This window comes from Medicago sativa, chromosome 7 (assembly GCF_051527215.1).
Source record: "Medicago sativa cultivar Bolivia chromosome 7, Bolivia_mono, whole genome shotgun sequence".
NCBI classification, from domain to species: Eukaryota; Viridiplantae; Streptophyta; class Magnoliopsida; order Fabales; family Fabaceae; genus Medicago; species Medicago sativa.
The window spans coordinates 69,541,027-69,556,357 of record NC_140755.1 but is presented as its reverse complement, the minus strand read 5'-3'; the positions used below and the strand labels follow the sequence as shown (position 1 = coordinate 69,556,357).

At 35.2% G+C, this 15,331-nt stretch overlaps 1 protein-coding gene across 1 annotated transcript; it reads left to right on the top strand.

The window, feature by feature from the left end:
- The first annotated feature begins 3,257 nt into the window (after positions 1-3,257).
- LOC146908069 (disease resistance protein Roq1-like) lies at positions 3,258-6,502 on the top strand. Its single transcript, XM_085726787.1, has 2 exons — positions 3,258-3,788; positions 4,172-6,502. Exons 1-2 carry the CDS (start codon positions 3,571-3,573, stop codon positions 5,811-5,813), a joined length of 1,860 nt encoding a protein of 619 aa, XP_085582913.1. The 5' UTR covers positions 3,258-3,570; the 3' UTR covers positions 5,814-6,502.
- Positions 6,503-15,331: the final 8,829 nt, after the last annotated feature.

The following is a 15,331-nucleotide window of genomic DNA, read 5'->3' as shown; positions in this document are numbered from 1 at the left end:
ATAGGAACGGTCAACAATGACCATGACACCACCGACACCCCTAAAAAACTAAAAACGTTTGAAGAAAATTGAAGAAAAGAGGTGAAGTGAAGAATGGAGGTATTTGTTGAAGATGGAAGCCTATTTATAGCCTTAAACAAGTCCTAGGTCATTAATACAGTCAATGAAAACGTGTTAGTGGTTGTAACCGTCCAAACCCACATTAATGGCTCTCTTTCAAAAGTGCTGAATCATTCCGGATTATGCATTCTGGAATGTCCTTAGCCCTACAAAGAAGTGCCAACTTTTCCCTCGTTCACACCATAATCGCATTAATTCGGAAAATAAAACCCGGAAACCAAAGGTGAATTCCGGATTGTATTTTCCAGACCGCGTCAGTGTCATGGCCGGTGGTCAGCACCACACGTTTTTGACAGTGGTCAAGTCAAAAAAACGTGTTTTACCACGTTTTTTGACTGCATTTATGGCTTCCCAACCATTTTTCACCCACCCCTCCCTATATATACCCTTCCAAACCCCACCATTTCTCACACCATCCCTCTCCTCCTCTTCTTCCTTCTACAACCATGGTTTTCCATCGTTGGCCTTTCATAGATAAGGGCCTCGTTGAAAACTTTCAGGGTTTGTATGAACGGTCAATGAGGATGGAACCGCGCTGCAACGAAGGGCGGTTCTTCTGAGGGTCATGTGGGTCAGTGTGGTTCTTAGCTTCGCCTGTCTGGGCGTAAGTCTGAGCACCCCCCACCTCCCTCAGGGGCATTGGTTTCTTCTTCCCGCCCTCCTCTTCCCCCCTCCTCCGGTTTTCCTCCAATAGCCAAGCTACTGCTGTGTCCTATCACATAACAGTGGTTAGGCTCTTAGGAGATTAGAATTAGGCTCTTAGGAGATTAGAAATAGATTTAGGATCTTATGTAATAAGCTTAAATAGCTTGAAAATTATTGTAATGTATTGTTCATATATTAATAAAATGAGTTGTTTTTATGTTTGTGTCTTTTTATTTCTGTTTTTTATTTTATTCGAATTTTATTTTACGAATTGTAGAGCTTAAAATTGCAAAAGTTCTGCTAAAATACTATTCTGGATTTTAAAATCTGGAAACATCTGAAGAATACTAACAATACGTTTCGGAGTACGTAATCCGGACCAGGGGTAAAATTGGAAAAAAATAGGGCGCGCGAGGAAAGGCATAGGGTGGGAAAAGTAATACTCTAAAAATAAATGAGTTTCGGGTAAAATCAGACCCAAACCCAAAAAACCCACTTACCAATAATGTTAATATTTTTTTATCTTTCATAGGGTAGAAGAAAGTTATATTTCCAAAATATACACATTGTACCCTATATATTGAAAACCAAAACATACTAGAGTTACAAATTAATATGTTGCACTTTTTGGTTATTTTGATACTAATGCAATTTTATGTCATGCAACTTTAGTTTGTTGCAAGCATTTTATGATGGAGTATATATACTCCATCATAGAATATCAAACAATATATATTGTTTGATATTCTATGATGCATAAAATTATAGTAAAATAAGTTAAACATTTTTTTTTAAGAAAATTAAAAAGTAGAGTATTATTTTAAAACAAAATAATGAGGACTTGTTATTTAGTCATTTAATATTAAAAATATAGAAAAATAAGTTGGATAACTCATTATCCAATCCAACCCAACCCAAAAATTAGTGGGTTTGCCCAAAACCACCCAATAGTATACCAGGTGGTTATTAATTTTACCTCACCCAAACCGGAGTACCCTATTTAGTTTGGATTTGGGTTTGACCAAACCCAACCCAAACCCACACACGAACACCCCTAGATAAGGGATCCAAAAAGAAAAATTTAGAGTTACAATACTAAAATGAAAACAAGAAATAAGTTGGGGGACCAAACTTTAGTTAAGCCTATATTTTTTTACAACTAGACCCTGACCCGTGCGATGCACGGGTTTGTTTCGATTTTCATATATAAGCATTAGATTGACTATATCATTAGTTGTCGACATGTTTAAACAATAAACAAATTTTTGGAAATCATTAGTTGTCGACATGTTTAAACAATAAACAAATTTTTGGAAAAAAGTTGCTGTATGAAGGGAAAAAATGGTTGAAAATCACAAACTTTTGGGTTTAGATTGCGAAGGAGAAAAAATGATTCAAAACCATTTGGAAAGAAAGGAAAAAGAATTAATTGGTTTTTAGAAAAGGGAGTTTAATGTTGGATATCATGTAGTGGAAGCCAAAAGATATCACAAAAATAGCATGTGGCTTGGTGGTCAAAATGCTTTGAAGTAACCAACATGTCATGGGTTCGAATCTCTGGAGAGAATTTTTATGTCATGGGTTCGAATCTCTGGAGAGAATTTTTTTCATAAGTATTTTTCAAAACCCTCAAAAAAGGCGGGATTAGGGTTAATTCATGGGTTCGAAAGAATTTTTTTCATAAGTATTTTTCAAAACCCTCAAAAAAGGCGGGATTAGGGTTAATCAGAACTGTTTAACATTTATGTCATGGGTTCGAATCTCTGGAGAGAATTTTTTTCATAAGTCATGGGTTCGAATCTCTGGAGAGAATTTTTTTCATAAGTATTTTTCAAAACCCTCAAAAAAGGCGGGATTAGGGTTAATTCATGGGTTCGAAAGAATTTTTTTCATAAGTATTTTTCAAAACCCTCAAAAAAGGCGGGATTAGGGTTAATCAGAACTGTTTAACATTTATGTCATGGGTTCGAATCTCTGGAGAGAATTTTTTTCATAAGTATTTTTCAAAACCCTCAAAAAAGGCGGGATTAGGGTTAATCAGAACTGTTTAACATTTATATATATTAAGATAATTTAACAATATTCAGTCCCATGTTAACCATCCATCTGAATCATAACATTTAGAAGCGATTTCCGGTGAGAGACTCTAAGGCCAGATTTCAGGGAAGTTATATCATACCAAAGGTATGTTTAACCAGGCCCCTTTAATGTTTTTGGTCACAACCTAAACAAATATGTTTTCTCGTGAATTAGTTATGTTATACTAACGGAGCCGTGTCATGTGTGATGATCATATAAAGAATTATTCTTTCACCTTTTGTTAAAGAATTTCTCTTGTTGTTTTGTTTTAGTCATTGTATAATAAACTTCGGTAGTATTGGAACTGCTCTAATTATTTTTGTTGAAGAAGGAACTGGTGTCTGCAATATTCATTGTAGTCTTTATATAGACAGTTGATATAATTAATTAGATGCATTTCCATATTTAGGCACAATGTATAAGCAACGGTTTGGTCTTCCAAGAGAGGGAAGTACAAATTCTAGTTCTTCTACAGATTCTAATAGCTTCCAAAGCTATAAATACGATGTGTTCATCAGTTTCAGAGGTTCTGACACTCGCAATTCCTTTGTTGACCATCTCTACGCTCATCTAGTTAGAAAAGGTATTTTTACCTTCAAGGATGACAAGCAGCTCCCGAAAGAAGAAGCCATTTCACCCCAACTTCTACAAGCAATTCAACAGTCATGCATTTCTATCGTTGTCTTTTCCAAAGATTATGCTTCTTCATAATGGTGTTTGAATGAAATGGCTGCTATTAACGAATCTAGAATATATTTTAAACAAGTTGTTTTCCCTGTTTTTTATGATGTCAATCCATCTCATGTCAAAAAACAAAATGGAGTATATGAGAATGCATTTCTTTTACACACTAAGACATTCAAGCATGATTCAGACAAGGTTGCTCGATGGAGGAGTGCTATGACTTATTTGGCTGGAAGAGCTGGTTGGGATGTTAGGACTCGGTAAGTATAAATGTTATATCCTCTCTGTAGTTTTATATTCTTATCAACTATTTGTGCTTTCTTGAGTGTACATTACAAAAAATACATTTTACTAATCAAACTTATTTTTTCTTCATCTTTTGGTGGAAGCAAGTTGCACATTTTATTGGCTGTCATTGAGAGACAAGTACTTACGATTAACGATTTTATTAAAAATGCATAAGACGTTAACATTGAAATTTCACAATAATATATTAAATTTTAGATTAATACAACATTTATATGTATAAGTATTACAACATCGATCAAATTAATTTAATCCTTGTACATTATACTTTTGTATTTGTTGTTTCCTTGTTTCCTAAGGTGATAATATAGTGATTTTAATTTTTCTTCTCTTTCAGGCCAGAGTTTGAAATGATTGAGAAAATAGTTGAGGCTGTAATAGAAAAGTTGGGTCGCACATTCTCAGGATCCGCTGATGACCTTATTGGAATACAACCTCATATAGAAGCATTAGAGAACCTTTTAAAACTAAGGTCAGAGGATGATAGTTGTCGAGTTTTAGGAATATGGGGTATGGATGGAATAGGAAAGACAACTCTTGCCACTGTTTTGTATGACAAAATCTCATATCAATTTGATGCTTGTTGTTTTATTGAAAACGTTAGCAAAATTTATGAAGATGGTGGTGCTGTTTCTGTGCAGAAACAAATTATTTGTCAAACAATAGAAGGAAAAAATATAGACACATGCAGTACTCGTAAAATATCCCAAACTATGAGAAATAGGTTATGCGAACTAAAACTCCTGATTGTTCTTGACAATGTTGAGCAACTTGAACAATTAGAGGAATTGGACATAGAACCCAAATTCCTTCACCCAAGAAGTAAAATAATCATAATCACTGGAGATAAGCATATTCTTCAAGCATATGGGGCCGACAAAGTATTTGAGGCTAAATTGATGAACGATGAAGATGCTCATAAGCTTTTGTGTAGAAAAGCTTTCAAAAGTGATCATCCAAGCAGTGGTTTTGAAGAGCTTATTCCTAAGGTGTTAGTATATGCTCAACGTCTTCCTTTAGCAATTAGAGTATTGGGTTCATTCTTGTTTTCCCGAAATGCAAGACAATGGAGCTCTACCTTGGATAAATTTGAGAAGAATCCACCAAACAAAATTCTGAATATGACTCCATGTTTTGAGGGAATCCTAAATCTTGAGCGGCTAGATTTTACAGGATGCATAAACTTATCGCATGTGGATCCATCAATTGAACTTCTCACCGAACTTGTATTCTTGAGCTTGCAGAACTGCGCTAGTTTAAGGAGCCTTAGTTTTGGCAGTACACCATTATTAAAGTCACTAAGAGTTTTGTGTCTCTCGGATTGTACAAAACTTGAAAACACTCCTGATTTCAGTGGACTAGTAATGCTCCAATATCTTGACATGGATCGATGTGCAAGTTTATCTGTTGGGACTCTTGAAAATCTGAGCTTCTTAAGTTTGAGAGACTGCATAAATCTTGTTGGAATACCAGAAACAACTTTTGATTGGAGTAAAGCGAAATTAGAGGATTCATTTTTTATGTATACTTTGGAATGCGATCTACCTCTCAAATCTTTGATTTATTTGGACTTAAGCTTTTGCAATATTTCTAAAGTACCAGATGCGATTGGAGTATTAAAGAGTTTAGAAAGACTAAATCTACAGGGAAATAAATTTACTTCAATTCCTTCCACCTTCAGTTGTCTTCAAAATCTATCATATTTAAACTTGTCTCATTGCCATATGCTTCAGAATTTGCCTCAACTCCCAAAAGGAAGTGGTCCATCCGATTTAGTGGGAAGATATTTTGAAACGACATCTGAATCCCATAATCATAGATCAGGATTATATATTTTTGATTCTCTACCCAATTTCATTGAGCTTGAGTCCTTTTTAAACGAATTAAGTTTGTCCCACCCATTGACTGAATGGATAGGAAGACTAATTAAGGTGCGTAATACTTTTCCAACCGCTCCTCACTTTCTTTCTCTATTTTAAATGTCTTTTTATTATTTTATCTTCTTTTTAACAGGAACCTCGTCACTTTCGGTGTGGCTTTGACATTGTTATTCCTTGGCTTGGACATGATATTTTTGAAGGGTTCTTAAAATTCAAGTTTAAAGGGGGTTTGGATAGATAACTCTTTTAGCCTTATGGATTGTGTCGGCTGTCTCTTTTATGTAAACTTTGAAGTAAATAACTGACTAACAACATGGTTAATTAACGATGTATCACTAGCACAATATTGGTATGATGCCTCTAACTTAGTTAACCATGTCCAATTAAATATGTTGCGACATGTTTCTTGTATAATTAATTGTTTTATGGATCGAAATCCTTTTTTCTTTCAGGTGATGCACTTCTGTACTTATGGATCCTATAAGGACTCAAGTTTGTGGAACAGTTATACACGGACAAAAGTAATTTGGTGCTACGAGTTGGGAACTTGAACTGTTTCAACATGACAATAATGTTCAGATTTCGAGTGTTAATGTTTCTATGCCCTATTTTTTTATGTTTTGGCTACAATATTCCTAGTTTGCTTTTATTTTTTCTTTGGCGTGTGAGTTAATGTTGTGAGAGTGTTCCTAATAGCTTTGTTTATTTAATCAGCCTTCACTTATCCCGCACATTTTCGTTGATACGATAAATTTATTTATGCTTGAAATGTTACTCTGATTTTTAAATTGAAAGTCTAGAACAAATTTCAATTTCCATATGGTCATGTTAATTTCCTTGTCACTACCACCGTCATGATCGTCTCTATGATCATGACCAGTGCACAAACTAACATCAACTACACAAATAAAAAGTCTGGCAAACTTGACATGTACATATACTTTTACTGATCCATGATCTGTTAAAAATTCTATAGAGTTTCCTTTCCTACAATTCCAAAATATTAACCATATCCCTGTATTATATTTACAACAAAATATCGCCCAAAAGCAGCCACATTACTCATATGTCAATGTTTTCATGTAATCACAAGGATAGTGGCTACACAAGTAGCACTTCATGTTATACTACATAGAGCCCAAAATATCAAACAAATCCTAACCAAAATAGTTGCATCATACTGAAGATACAAAATAATGGCCACCACTAAAGATAGAAGCCTACCAAAATAAGCAAACACTTTGGGGGATCTACAATTATCAGAAGAGGCCTACTCAGCAACTTGTGAATTTGAAGTAAAAAAATGAAAGAAAAAGGGGTGATTCACATAGACTTAATGAGAGCATAAGATACCAAGTGGGTGGGAAAGAGAAATAATAATCGCACGAACACATAAATAAATAATAGAAGTAGATTATATGATAAAATTAACTTCATTAACTAAGTATCGATTTTATCTTAAAACTCTTTTGCAAATTTGAAATTATTATGAAAACGATTATTACATATGTCATGAGTTGATGTTTGGTCTCACCAACACTACATTTCACTATCTGCACATAGACCGCATTAGCATTTCCGTTATGGAAAACGACTATATTGGGTCTTTTTATATGGTCAACTATGAAACTACAAGCACATAGACTGCATCGTCTCTTTATTGCAGCAAGCGATAATGATCTAAAGGAAGCTCTACGCTCATTCTCATACTTGAGCTTGAGCACACCGTGTCTTTCTTTGTTACGACACGCAACCCCCATTCCTTCACAACCAAATCTTCACATGCTTTAAATGTGATTTGTGCTCCTGTTTCTACAAAATGACAGTGTTCCCAGGAGATAAAGATCATCCAAATATAATGTTTGCCATCAACCTTGTTTAGCTCCAAATTAAGTAGCATATCAAAGCGTTCTTCCGTGTTCTCACTCTCAAAAGATAGATAAAATGGACATGGCAGTGGCTGCGAAGATTGATGATTAAGTTTATTTGACTCAAATGTCACATAAAAGAGAAAGCCGAGCCAATCGACATCCATAACAGGATCATTTATGCTTACTATTGAACCCCCTTTAAACCGGTGATGGAAAAATATTGGAATGACAGAACTTTCATCCGAATCATTGGTTTCCCCATGCCAAGGAAGAACAATGTCAAAGCCACACCGAAAGTGAATTGGTTTCCCCTTATTGACATCCGATGCGCAAGACTGCAACAATATCAAAGACACACCGAAGGTTAGAACTAGAGAATGTTGGAGTATCTAATAAAGAAAGTGAGGCGAGGTAGGCAGAGTATTACGTACCTTAACTAGTCTTAACACCCATGCAATAAAGAACCAATAGAAATATCCAATTGTGAATATAGATAAATTAACTAGTCTTAGGGTGATTTTGAATCTAGGGGGAAAGGACAATTACATCCGAGAAGACTCCGGATTTTGGAACTACAGCAACATTATAGTCTCTAAAAGTTGTGTCTCTCTGATTGCACAAAACTTGAAAACACTCCGGATTTCAGTGGATTGAGTTTTCTACAGTATCTTGATATGGACCGATGTGCAAGTTTATCAACAATTCATGAATCTATTGCGACTCTTGCAAATCTTTGATTCCTAAGTTTGAGAGACTGCACAAATCTTGTTGGAATACCTGTCAGTTTTAATAAGATGACATCTCTTATAACCGTGGAACTATGCGGCTGCTCTAAATTGACTAAGCTGGACTTACAAAGGATTTCCCCTTCTCCTCTCCAATATTTGATTTATCTGAGCTTAAGCTTTTGCAGTATTTCTATAATACCTAATGCTATTAGAGATTTAAGGTGTTTAGAAAGACTAAATCTACAGGGAAATGTCTTTAAAGTAGTTCCTTCTTCTGCCTTGTATTTTCTTCACAATCTATCATATTTAAACCTGTCTCATTGCCATATGCTTCAGAGTTTGCCTGTGTTGCCAACAGAAAATGGTTTATCAGATTCAGTAGGAAGATATTTTAAAACAACTTCTGGATCCTGCAATCTAATGAGTCATAGATTAGTCTAATTTATTGCATTATTTAGTTTAGTTTTATTTAAGATTTGATTTAATTCTATTGCATTTTATTTCCTTTTAGAATATTTTACTTTAAATTGCTTTTTATTTTATTTTAGGAACGAATATATGGTGGAAGGTGTCTTGGAGCAAAAGAAAGAGGACTGGAGCAAATACAGTGCGAAAATACGAAGATACGGAACAAAAATATGTTCCCACCAAGTCAGAAGCTTGGCACGGCCAGTGCCAACATGTGGCACGGCCGTGCCACCTCCAGAGGCCTCTTTTGCTGCTTTTTCTTTGGGCCCAAGTTACCCTGTTGCAGCTTTACTGTTTTACCCTTTTAGTTGCTTAGTTTCTAAGTCGATTGTAAAGCTATAAATAGAGTAGCTCTCCACCATAAACATTCACCTTTCCTTTGAATATTCCAAGTATTATTTCAATAAAAGTTCTTTACTTTATTTACTTTCTTCTTTGCAATTTACTTTTATCGCTTTCTCTCTTCTTCCCCCATGTCTACGATGAACATGAGTGAGTAGACTTCTTTGTCTTGGGATTGTTGGATAAGTCTAATGACGTAATCCGAATCAAGCCAAGCCTTAAACCCTAATTATTTGTTACCTTAATTCCTAATCTAAATTCACCGTTTTAACATGAATTAATTATTATCAAACTGTGGAAGCGACCACTGAGGGTTTGATAATGGTTAATTCATCATCACAGATATCAATTCATAAAGCGAACGCGGAGCTTTGATATCCGATCAAGTGAATTTAGACAAGGGTTGCGAAACATGAGAATAGTCTAGCAAACCTTGGGACACATAAAGTTTCGACCTTCAAGGGTCCCAAAGGCAATCACCCATGAGAATAGGTGTGGTTGTTGGAGGGATACACTCATTGACTTCGAGAGGAGCTGTGATATGCTAAAGAGAAACTTGTCCTTAGTAATTAAGATTAACGCATAATTATAAGTTTAAGGCTTGCTTGCGAAAAGATTCGTTGTTATGATGAACCAATGATCCCAAGGCTTTTTATTAATATTGTTATTTACCTTCAGCAAACAAACCTCCCTTTTACTAAACTTTCTCCTCTTCTAATCATTCTTTAAAAGTTAATTAGATTGACCAACTCCCTAGCGGAACGATACTCTACTTACTACTATTACTTCGATAGGCCGTGCACTTGCGGTTTGACCCTATCAAGTTTTTGGCGCCGTTGCCGGGGAGTTAACTAATTTGATTAACCTTTTTTTTAGTGATTAGAATTCTCTTCTTATCTTTCTCTTTCTTTTTCTTTTTATTTTTCTGTTATCGTTTGTTTTATCTTGGTTTTCGGGTGTCAAACATTGATTACGTTTGAACCTTTTAAACCGGTGATATCTTATTTTTTCTTGGGAAGGGAAAAAGTAAGCAAAACCCTTGGGAATCGAGGTCCGGGAGTTGTTTTCGCTATGGGAAGGTGTTAGGCACCCATAACGACTATAGTATCCTATAGGAACCGTCTTTAAATTCTACGCGCGCGCTCTATTTTAAATGCTATTTTGAAAGTGTTTATTAAACCTAGGAATGTTCTAAGTGAAGAATTGGAGGGAGAAGAAGGTTTTTGGATTTTTATTTTAGTTGAATTGAAGGAATTTTGTTCCTTGCCTACGTACCCGTTTAAGGGATCAAATCCACCGTAGTTCTCTTCCAAAAATGTTTTTGTTTTTTGTTGGTTGATTTTAGGTTTGAAAATGGGAATTTGAAGAATAGAAAGAGGCCTCAAGGGCATGAGATTAAAAAATGTGAGGTGGAATTAGTGATTTGCAAAATGTGGTCTAAGTATGATTAAATTTCATTAGGATTTTGATTAAGAAAAAGAAAAGGAAAATTCAATGGGATTTTGATCCCAAGGTTTATTAAGAAAAGTATTTGAGTGATGTTGTTCATATTTGTTTGGAAAATTGATTTTTTCTAAGTATAAAGCCTAAACATTCATCTAAACATACAATCCTAAACATACATCTAAACATGCATATTCTAGCTATATACCTAAAGTGGTGTGTGTGCATGTGTCGGTGCTTGTGTCGGTGTACATCATTAGAGTCCATTGTCCTTATTACATCATTGGCCTAGATACATTCTATGGCCTCTTTGCCAAGAAATTAAAAGCATGGAAGTAAAATATTACAAGAACTCCTAAATCTTTACATTCTAATTTTTGCATGAAATTGAAACTTAAAGTGCAAGAAATTAAAGTGGAGAAAGAGATGGGATGTGGAATGAAATGGGAACGCTTATGGAGAATATGAGACATGAAATGAAATGGTTAGTAACACATGACAATATCAAAGGAAATAAAGCAAGAGAAACACTAGAACATAAAGGATAGAAAATGAGTGCAAACATGGCTAAAATTTGTTCATAGAATGCAAGAACCATATGACCTATAATTCTCACATTCCAATACATTTTTAAAGGTTTAGAATCAAGTCTTGGAATGGGAATTAAGGCAACATGATTCACTTGGCATTTTAAAACAAACTTTAAGCATATTTGCATTATTTAACTACACAACTAACTTGTAAGCTAAGCAACTAACTAAATTTCACACACAAGTATCAAAATCATGTTCAAACAGTGGCTAAGAAGTTATAGGAACACATATCATGTATCACAAGTGTGCATCAAAGACAAGAAACAAAGTTGAACCAATTTTCACCAATTTTTTAACATAAAATTCAAGAAATAACACCAAAATTGCCTATATATTTTTTTTTATCAAAATTTCCAGTGTAAAAGTATTAGAAAAAACACCAAGAAAACATCAAGAAAACATGGAAAAATGCTTTGGAATTTTTTGCAAAAGATTTTAGACAAAGAAGAGTGGCATAACAAATGGTAAAACTAACATCACAAAGAAATATCAAACATAACAAAGAAAATAGCAAAATACTCCTAAAAATCAACCACAAATACAAGGCAAATACAAGGCCTCTAATCCTCACATTTCAAAAATTTTCCAAAGGTTTCATTTCAGTGTTAATAATGAGAATTAGAAGGAAGTATCAAGCCAAGCAATTAGGATGCCTTTTAGACCTATTCTGAACTTATTATTCACAAACAAAAGCTCACATAACTTGTAAAACAAGGTATTAACAAATCACATCACAAACAGTAACAAAACCACAATTTCAGAGGCATATTCATCACCAAATCCACCTATTAAGTTTCTACATCATGTATCAAGATTTAGGTCAAGAATCATGCAAGATTTCACAAAATTTAACACAAAACATAACACATGAGCAAGAAAATATCACACAAATTTTTGTCAATTTTCAACATGTAAAATCATCACAAAAACATTACAAATACATCAAGAAACATATAGGAAATTTTTAGTAATTTTTCACAAGGTTTTTGGCATAGCAGTGGTTCAGTTATCAAAACACAGTGTCAAAATAGCAAAAAATAATAGGTAGAAACGAAATCCAGCATAAAAACAGGCCCAAGCCCAAAGGAGGAGGATCCAGAAAGATCAGGGAACGACAGGAACCGTCAGATCGATCCATACAGATCAAACCTAGATCTGACGATGAGGATTGAGGGAAAGACGAACCGGAAATGAACCGGGCCGTTTCGAATGGTTATATAAAGGTTTGAGACCGGTCCAATTTCATTTCCTCTTCTCCTTTCTCTCTACTCTCGTTCTAGTGAGAGAAGCTCTCACTGGAGTCTCTTCTTCTCGCCGGTTTCTGGAAGGAAACGGCCGGAGAAGATGAAGATTCATCAGAATCTTCATCATCACCACCGTGAATTCCAGATTCCGGCGAGGTCCTACTCTCGCCGTTCTAACTCAAACCAAACCCTAAACCACTCTGTTTTTCACACTGATTACGAATATGAACTTAGTTTTGCAAAATGAACGGTGAAAAGTCGTAGATCTACGTTTGAAGTTACAGTTTCAAATATTTTTCAATCTTTTCAAAGTTTTTCGAAAGAACAAGTCTTAGAACTTGTTAATCTGCTTCGATTCACCGTTTATTTGTGTTTGTCAACCTTCGTTGAGCTTTGAAATGAAAAACGAGAAGGTTTTGTGAAGTTACCTGAGTTTAATCGGAGATTCGAACAAAGAACTCTTCGGAGAACTTCACAGTTGCTTCAGATTCTTTTGGTAAGTGTTTTGAAGCTTCTGGAAACCGAAAGTAAATCGGTGGATCTCTTCTTCTTCTTCGCCGGTTCAAAACCTTGTTTCGATCCTTCTTCTTCTCTCTCAAACTCTTCTTCGTGATCGTGGCAAATTCATCACTGTCAGTGATGAATTCACACTTGAATTGCGAAGAAAACGATTCGGTGATGAAGATTTGATGATGAATCTCTGAGAATCGTTGCAATTTTGTTGAAATTGTGTTGAATTTGCTTCAATTTCGTGTTCTGGAAATTTAGGGTTTGGATTTGGGGATGAAGTTCTTCGTGTTCTTCAATTCTCTGAATATCAATCCTAACTACCAAGAGAGAGAAATATTTTTCTGTTTCTGTGATTTGTGATGTGTTGGCACTATCTGAATGGGACTGTGATGATTGGGCCTTTTATAGGCTGACACTTGTACTTGAGACCCAATGGGTGCTTGCCACGTGTTCTGGACTTGCCTTGGACTAAATTCTGGACTTATTGGCTCGGCCTTGCTGCATTTTGGACTTAGGGACCTTTGTGCAATTTCTGGAAATTAAGGGACTGGCCTGCAATTATTTTAAAAACAAGGACCAAACTGCAATTTGCAACAGAACTAAAAAAACTTTGAAGGACTAAAATGCAACAGAATTAAAATTGAATTAAAATAATAGTCAATTACAAAATAATTACAATCTTTCAAGGACTAAAAAAACTTTCAAGGACTAAATTGCAACAGAATTAAAATTGAATTAAAATTGGTAATTGGAAAAAACTTAAAGTGAAACAAAATAAAAAACACAAAAAGGACTAAAATGAACCAACTACCAAATGAGGTACTTTAAAGTAACCTCTCTTTGTCAAAATTTTATGTGAAATGACCAAAATACCCCTAGGGACTAAATTGACTCGAAATGACTCAAATGCAATTTTTGAAATGAATTTTATCATGGAATTAAAGCAAGGATTTATACAAACTAAACGAAAAGACTCAGAGACAATTTTCAGGGATTAAAAAGATTTTTAATACAGGAAATGACTAAAATGCCCTTTTCAATGATTTTTGCAAATAAGATTGAAATGAAATGCAGAGAAATATGCAATTGATCAGAGGGGCTTTCCAAACAACTTGTGATGCAAGAAGAATATTTTGGATGGCTTGAAATGCAAGAAAACCACAGACGAAATCACAATTAAACATTTTCAAGTAACAACAGTAAATTTCAGATAAAGTAGAGTAAAATATCAGAGTAAAACAATAGTCAATTACAATCTCTCAAGAGTCAAAGACCCATCTTAGAGAAAAGGAAAATCATTTTGAGCAAGTGTTTTTAGGTCCAAAATTAGGGTATGACAACCACCCACCCAAGTATCGGACCAAAACTGAGTGTTTTTCCCATCTCCCACCACAAGACTCACATTACCTTGAAACCACTCCTTTGATCGTAAGGCCGATATGTCCCTCCACCATACAGAGGCCTGCCGACCGCCCTCCTTCACATGACCATCCTCCACACCATATCGAGCAGCCAACACCCTAAACCACAAACACTCTCTATCTACCAACAATCTCCAACACCACTTCCCTAACAAGGCTAAATTAAAATCTCTAATTCTCCTAACCCCCAAACCACCAACCTCCTGACTCCGACAAATAGTTTGCCAATCAATCCAAGATATTTTCCTGTGGTCTACACCCCCCCCACCCAAATTTTTTTATTAAAAATAGATTCGATAGAGGATACAATACCTGATGGAGCTTTGAAAAAAGAAAGAGCATAAACATGCAACGATGACAGGACAGACTTCAGCAGGACCAGCCGGCCCCCCAAGGATAAATATCTGGAACTCCACCCAAACAGTCTAGAATTAACACGCTTAATAAGCGGTTCCCAAAAATTCAAACGACGAGCATCACCACCAATAGGCACTCCAAGATACATAAACGGGATAGAACCAACCTTGCAATTCAAAACCAACGCCGCTTCATTTAACCAAGAATCCAAAACATTCACCCCAACCAACATACTCATTGTAAAATAAACCTTTAACCTAGACAAGTCCTGAAAAAGAATAAGCACCGCTCGCATAGCCCGAATATTAGCCCACGATTTTTCACCCACAAAAATGAGTGGAAAACCCAGACAAGTCCTTAATATTTTTCTTAATACTTACTATTATATTGGAGAAAACTAATGTATGTCCTACTATTTTAAGTGGAATTCATTTCTAAAGTGTCAAACTCACCTTAATTTAAACCAATAAAAAAATGAGTGTTTGAGCTGAATGTGCTTAAATCTAACGGCTGAAATCATATCTGAAATATTAGACACTAAAAAACTAATAGAGACTAAGCAAGATAAGGGTAGGGGTGTTCAAGGGTTGGGTCAACCCAGAAAACCCGATCAAATCCACCCAAAAAACCCAAAAAAATG

Coding starts and splice junctions, on each gene's coding strand:
- LOC146908069 (XM_085726787.1), top strand. CDS start 3,571: ATGGCTGCTATTAACGAATCTAGAATATATTTTAAACAAGTTGTTTTC. Junction 3,789..4,171: donor GGTTGGGATGTTAGGACTCG/GTAAGTATAAAT, acceptor CTTCTCTTTCAG/GCCAGAGTTTGAAATGATTG.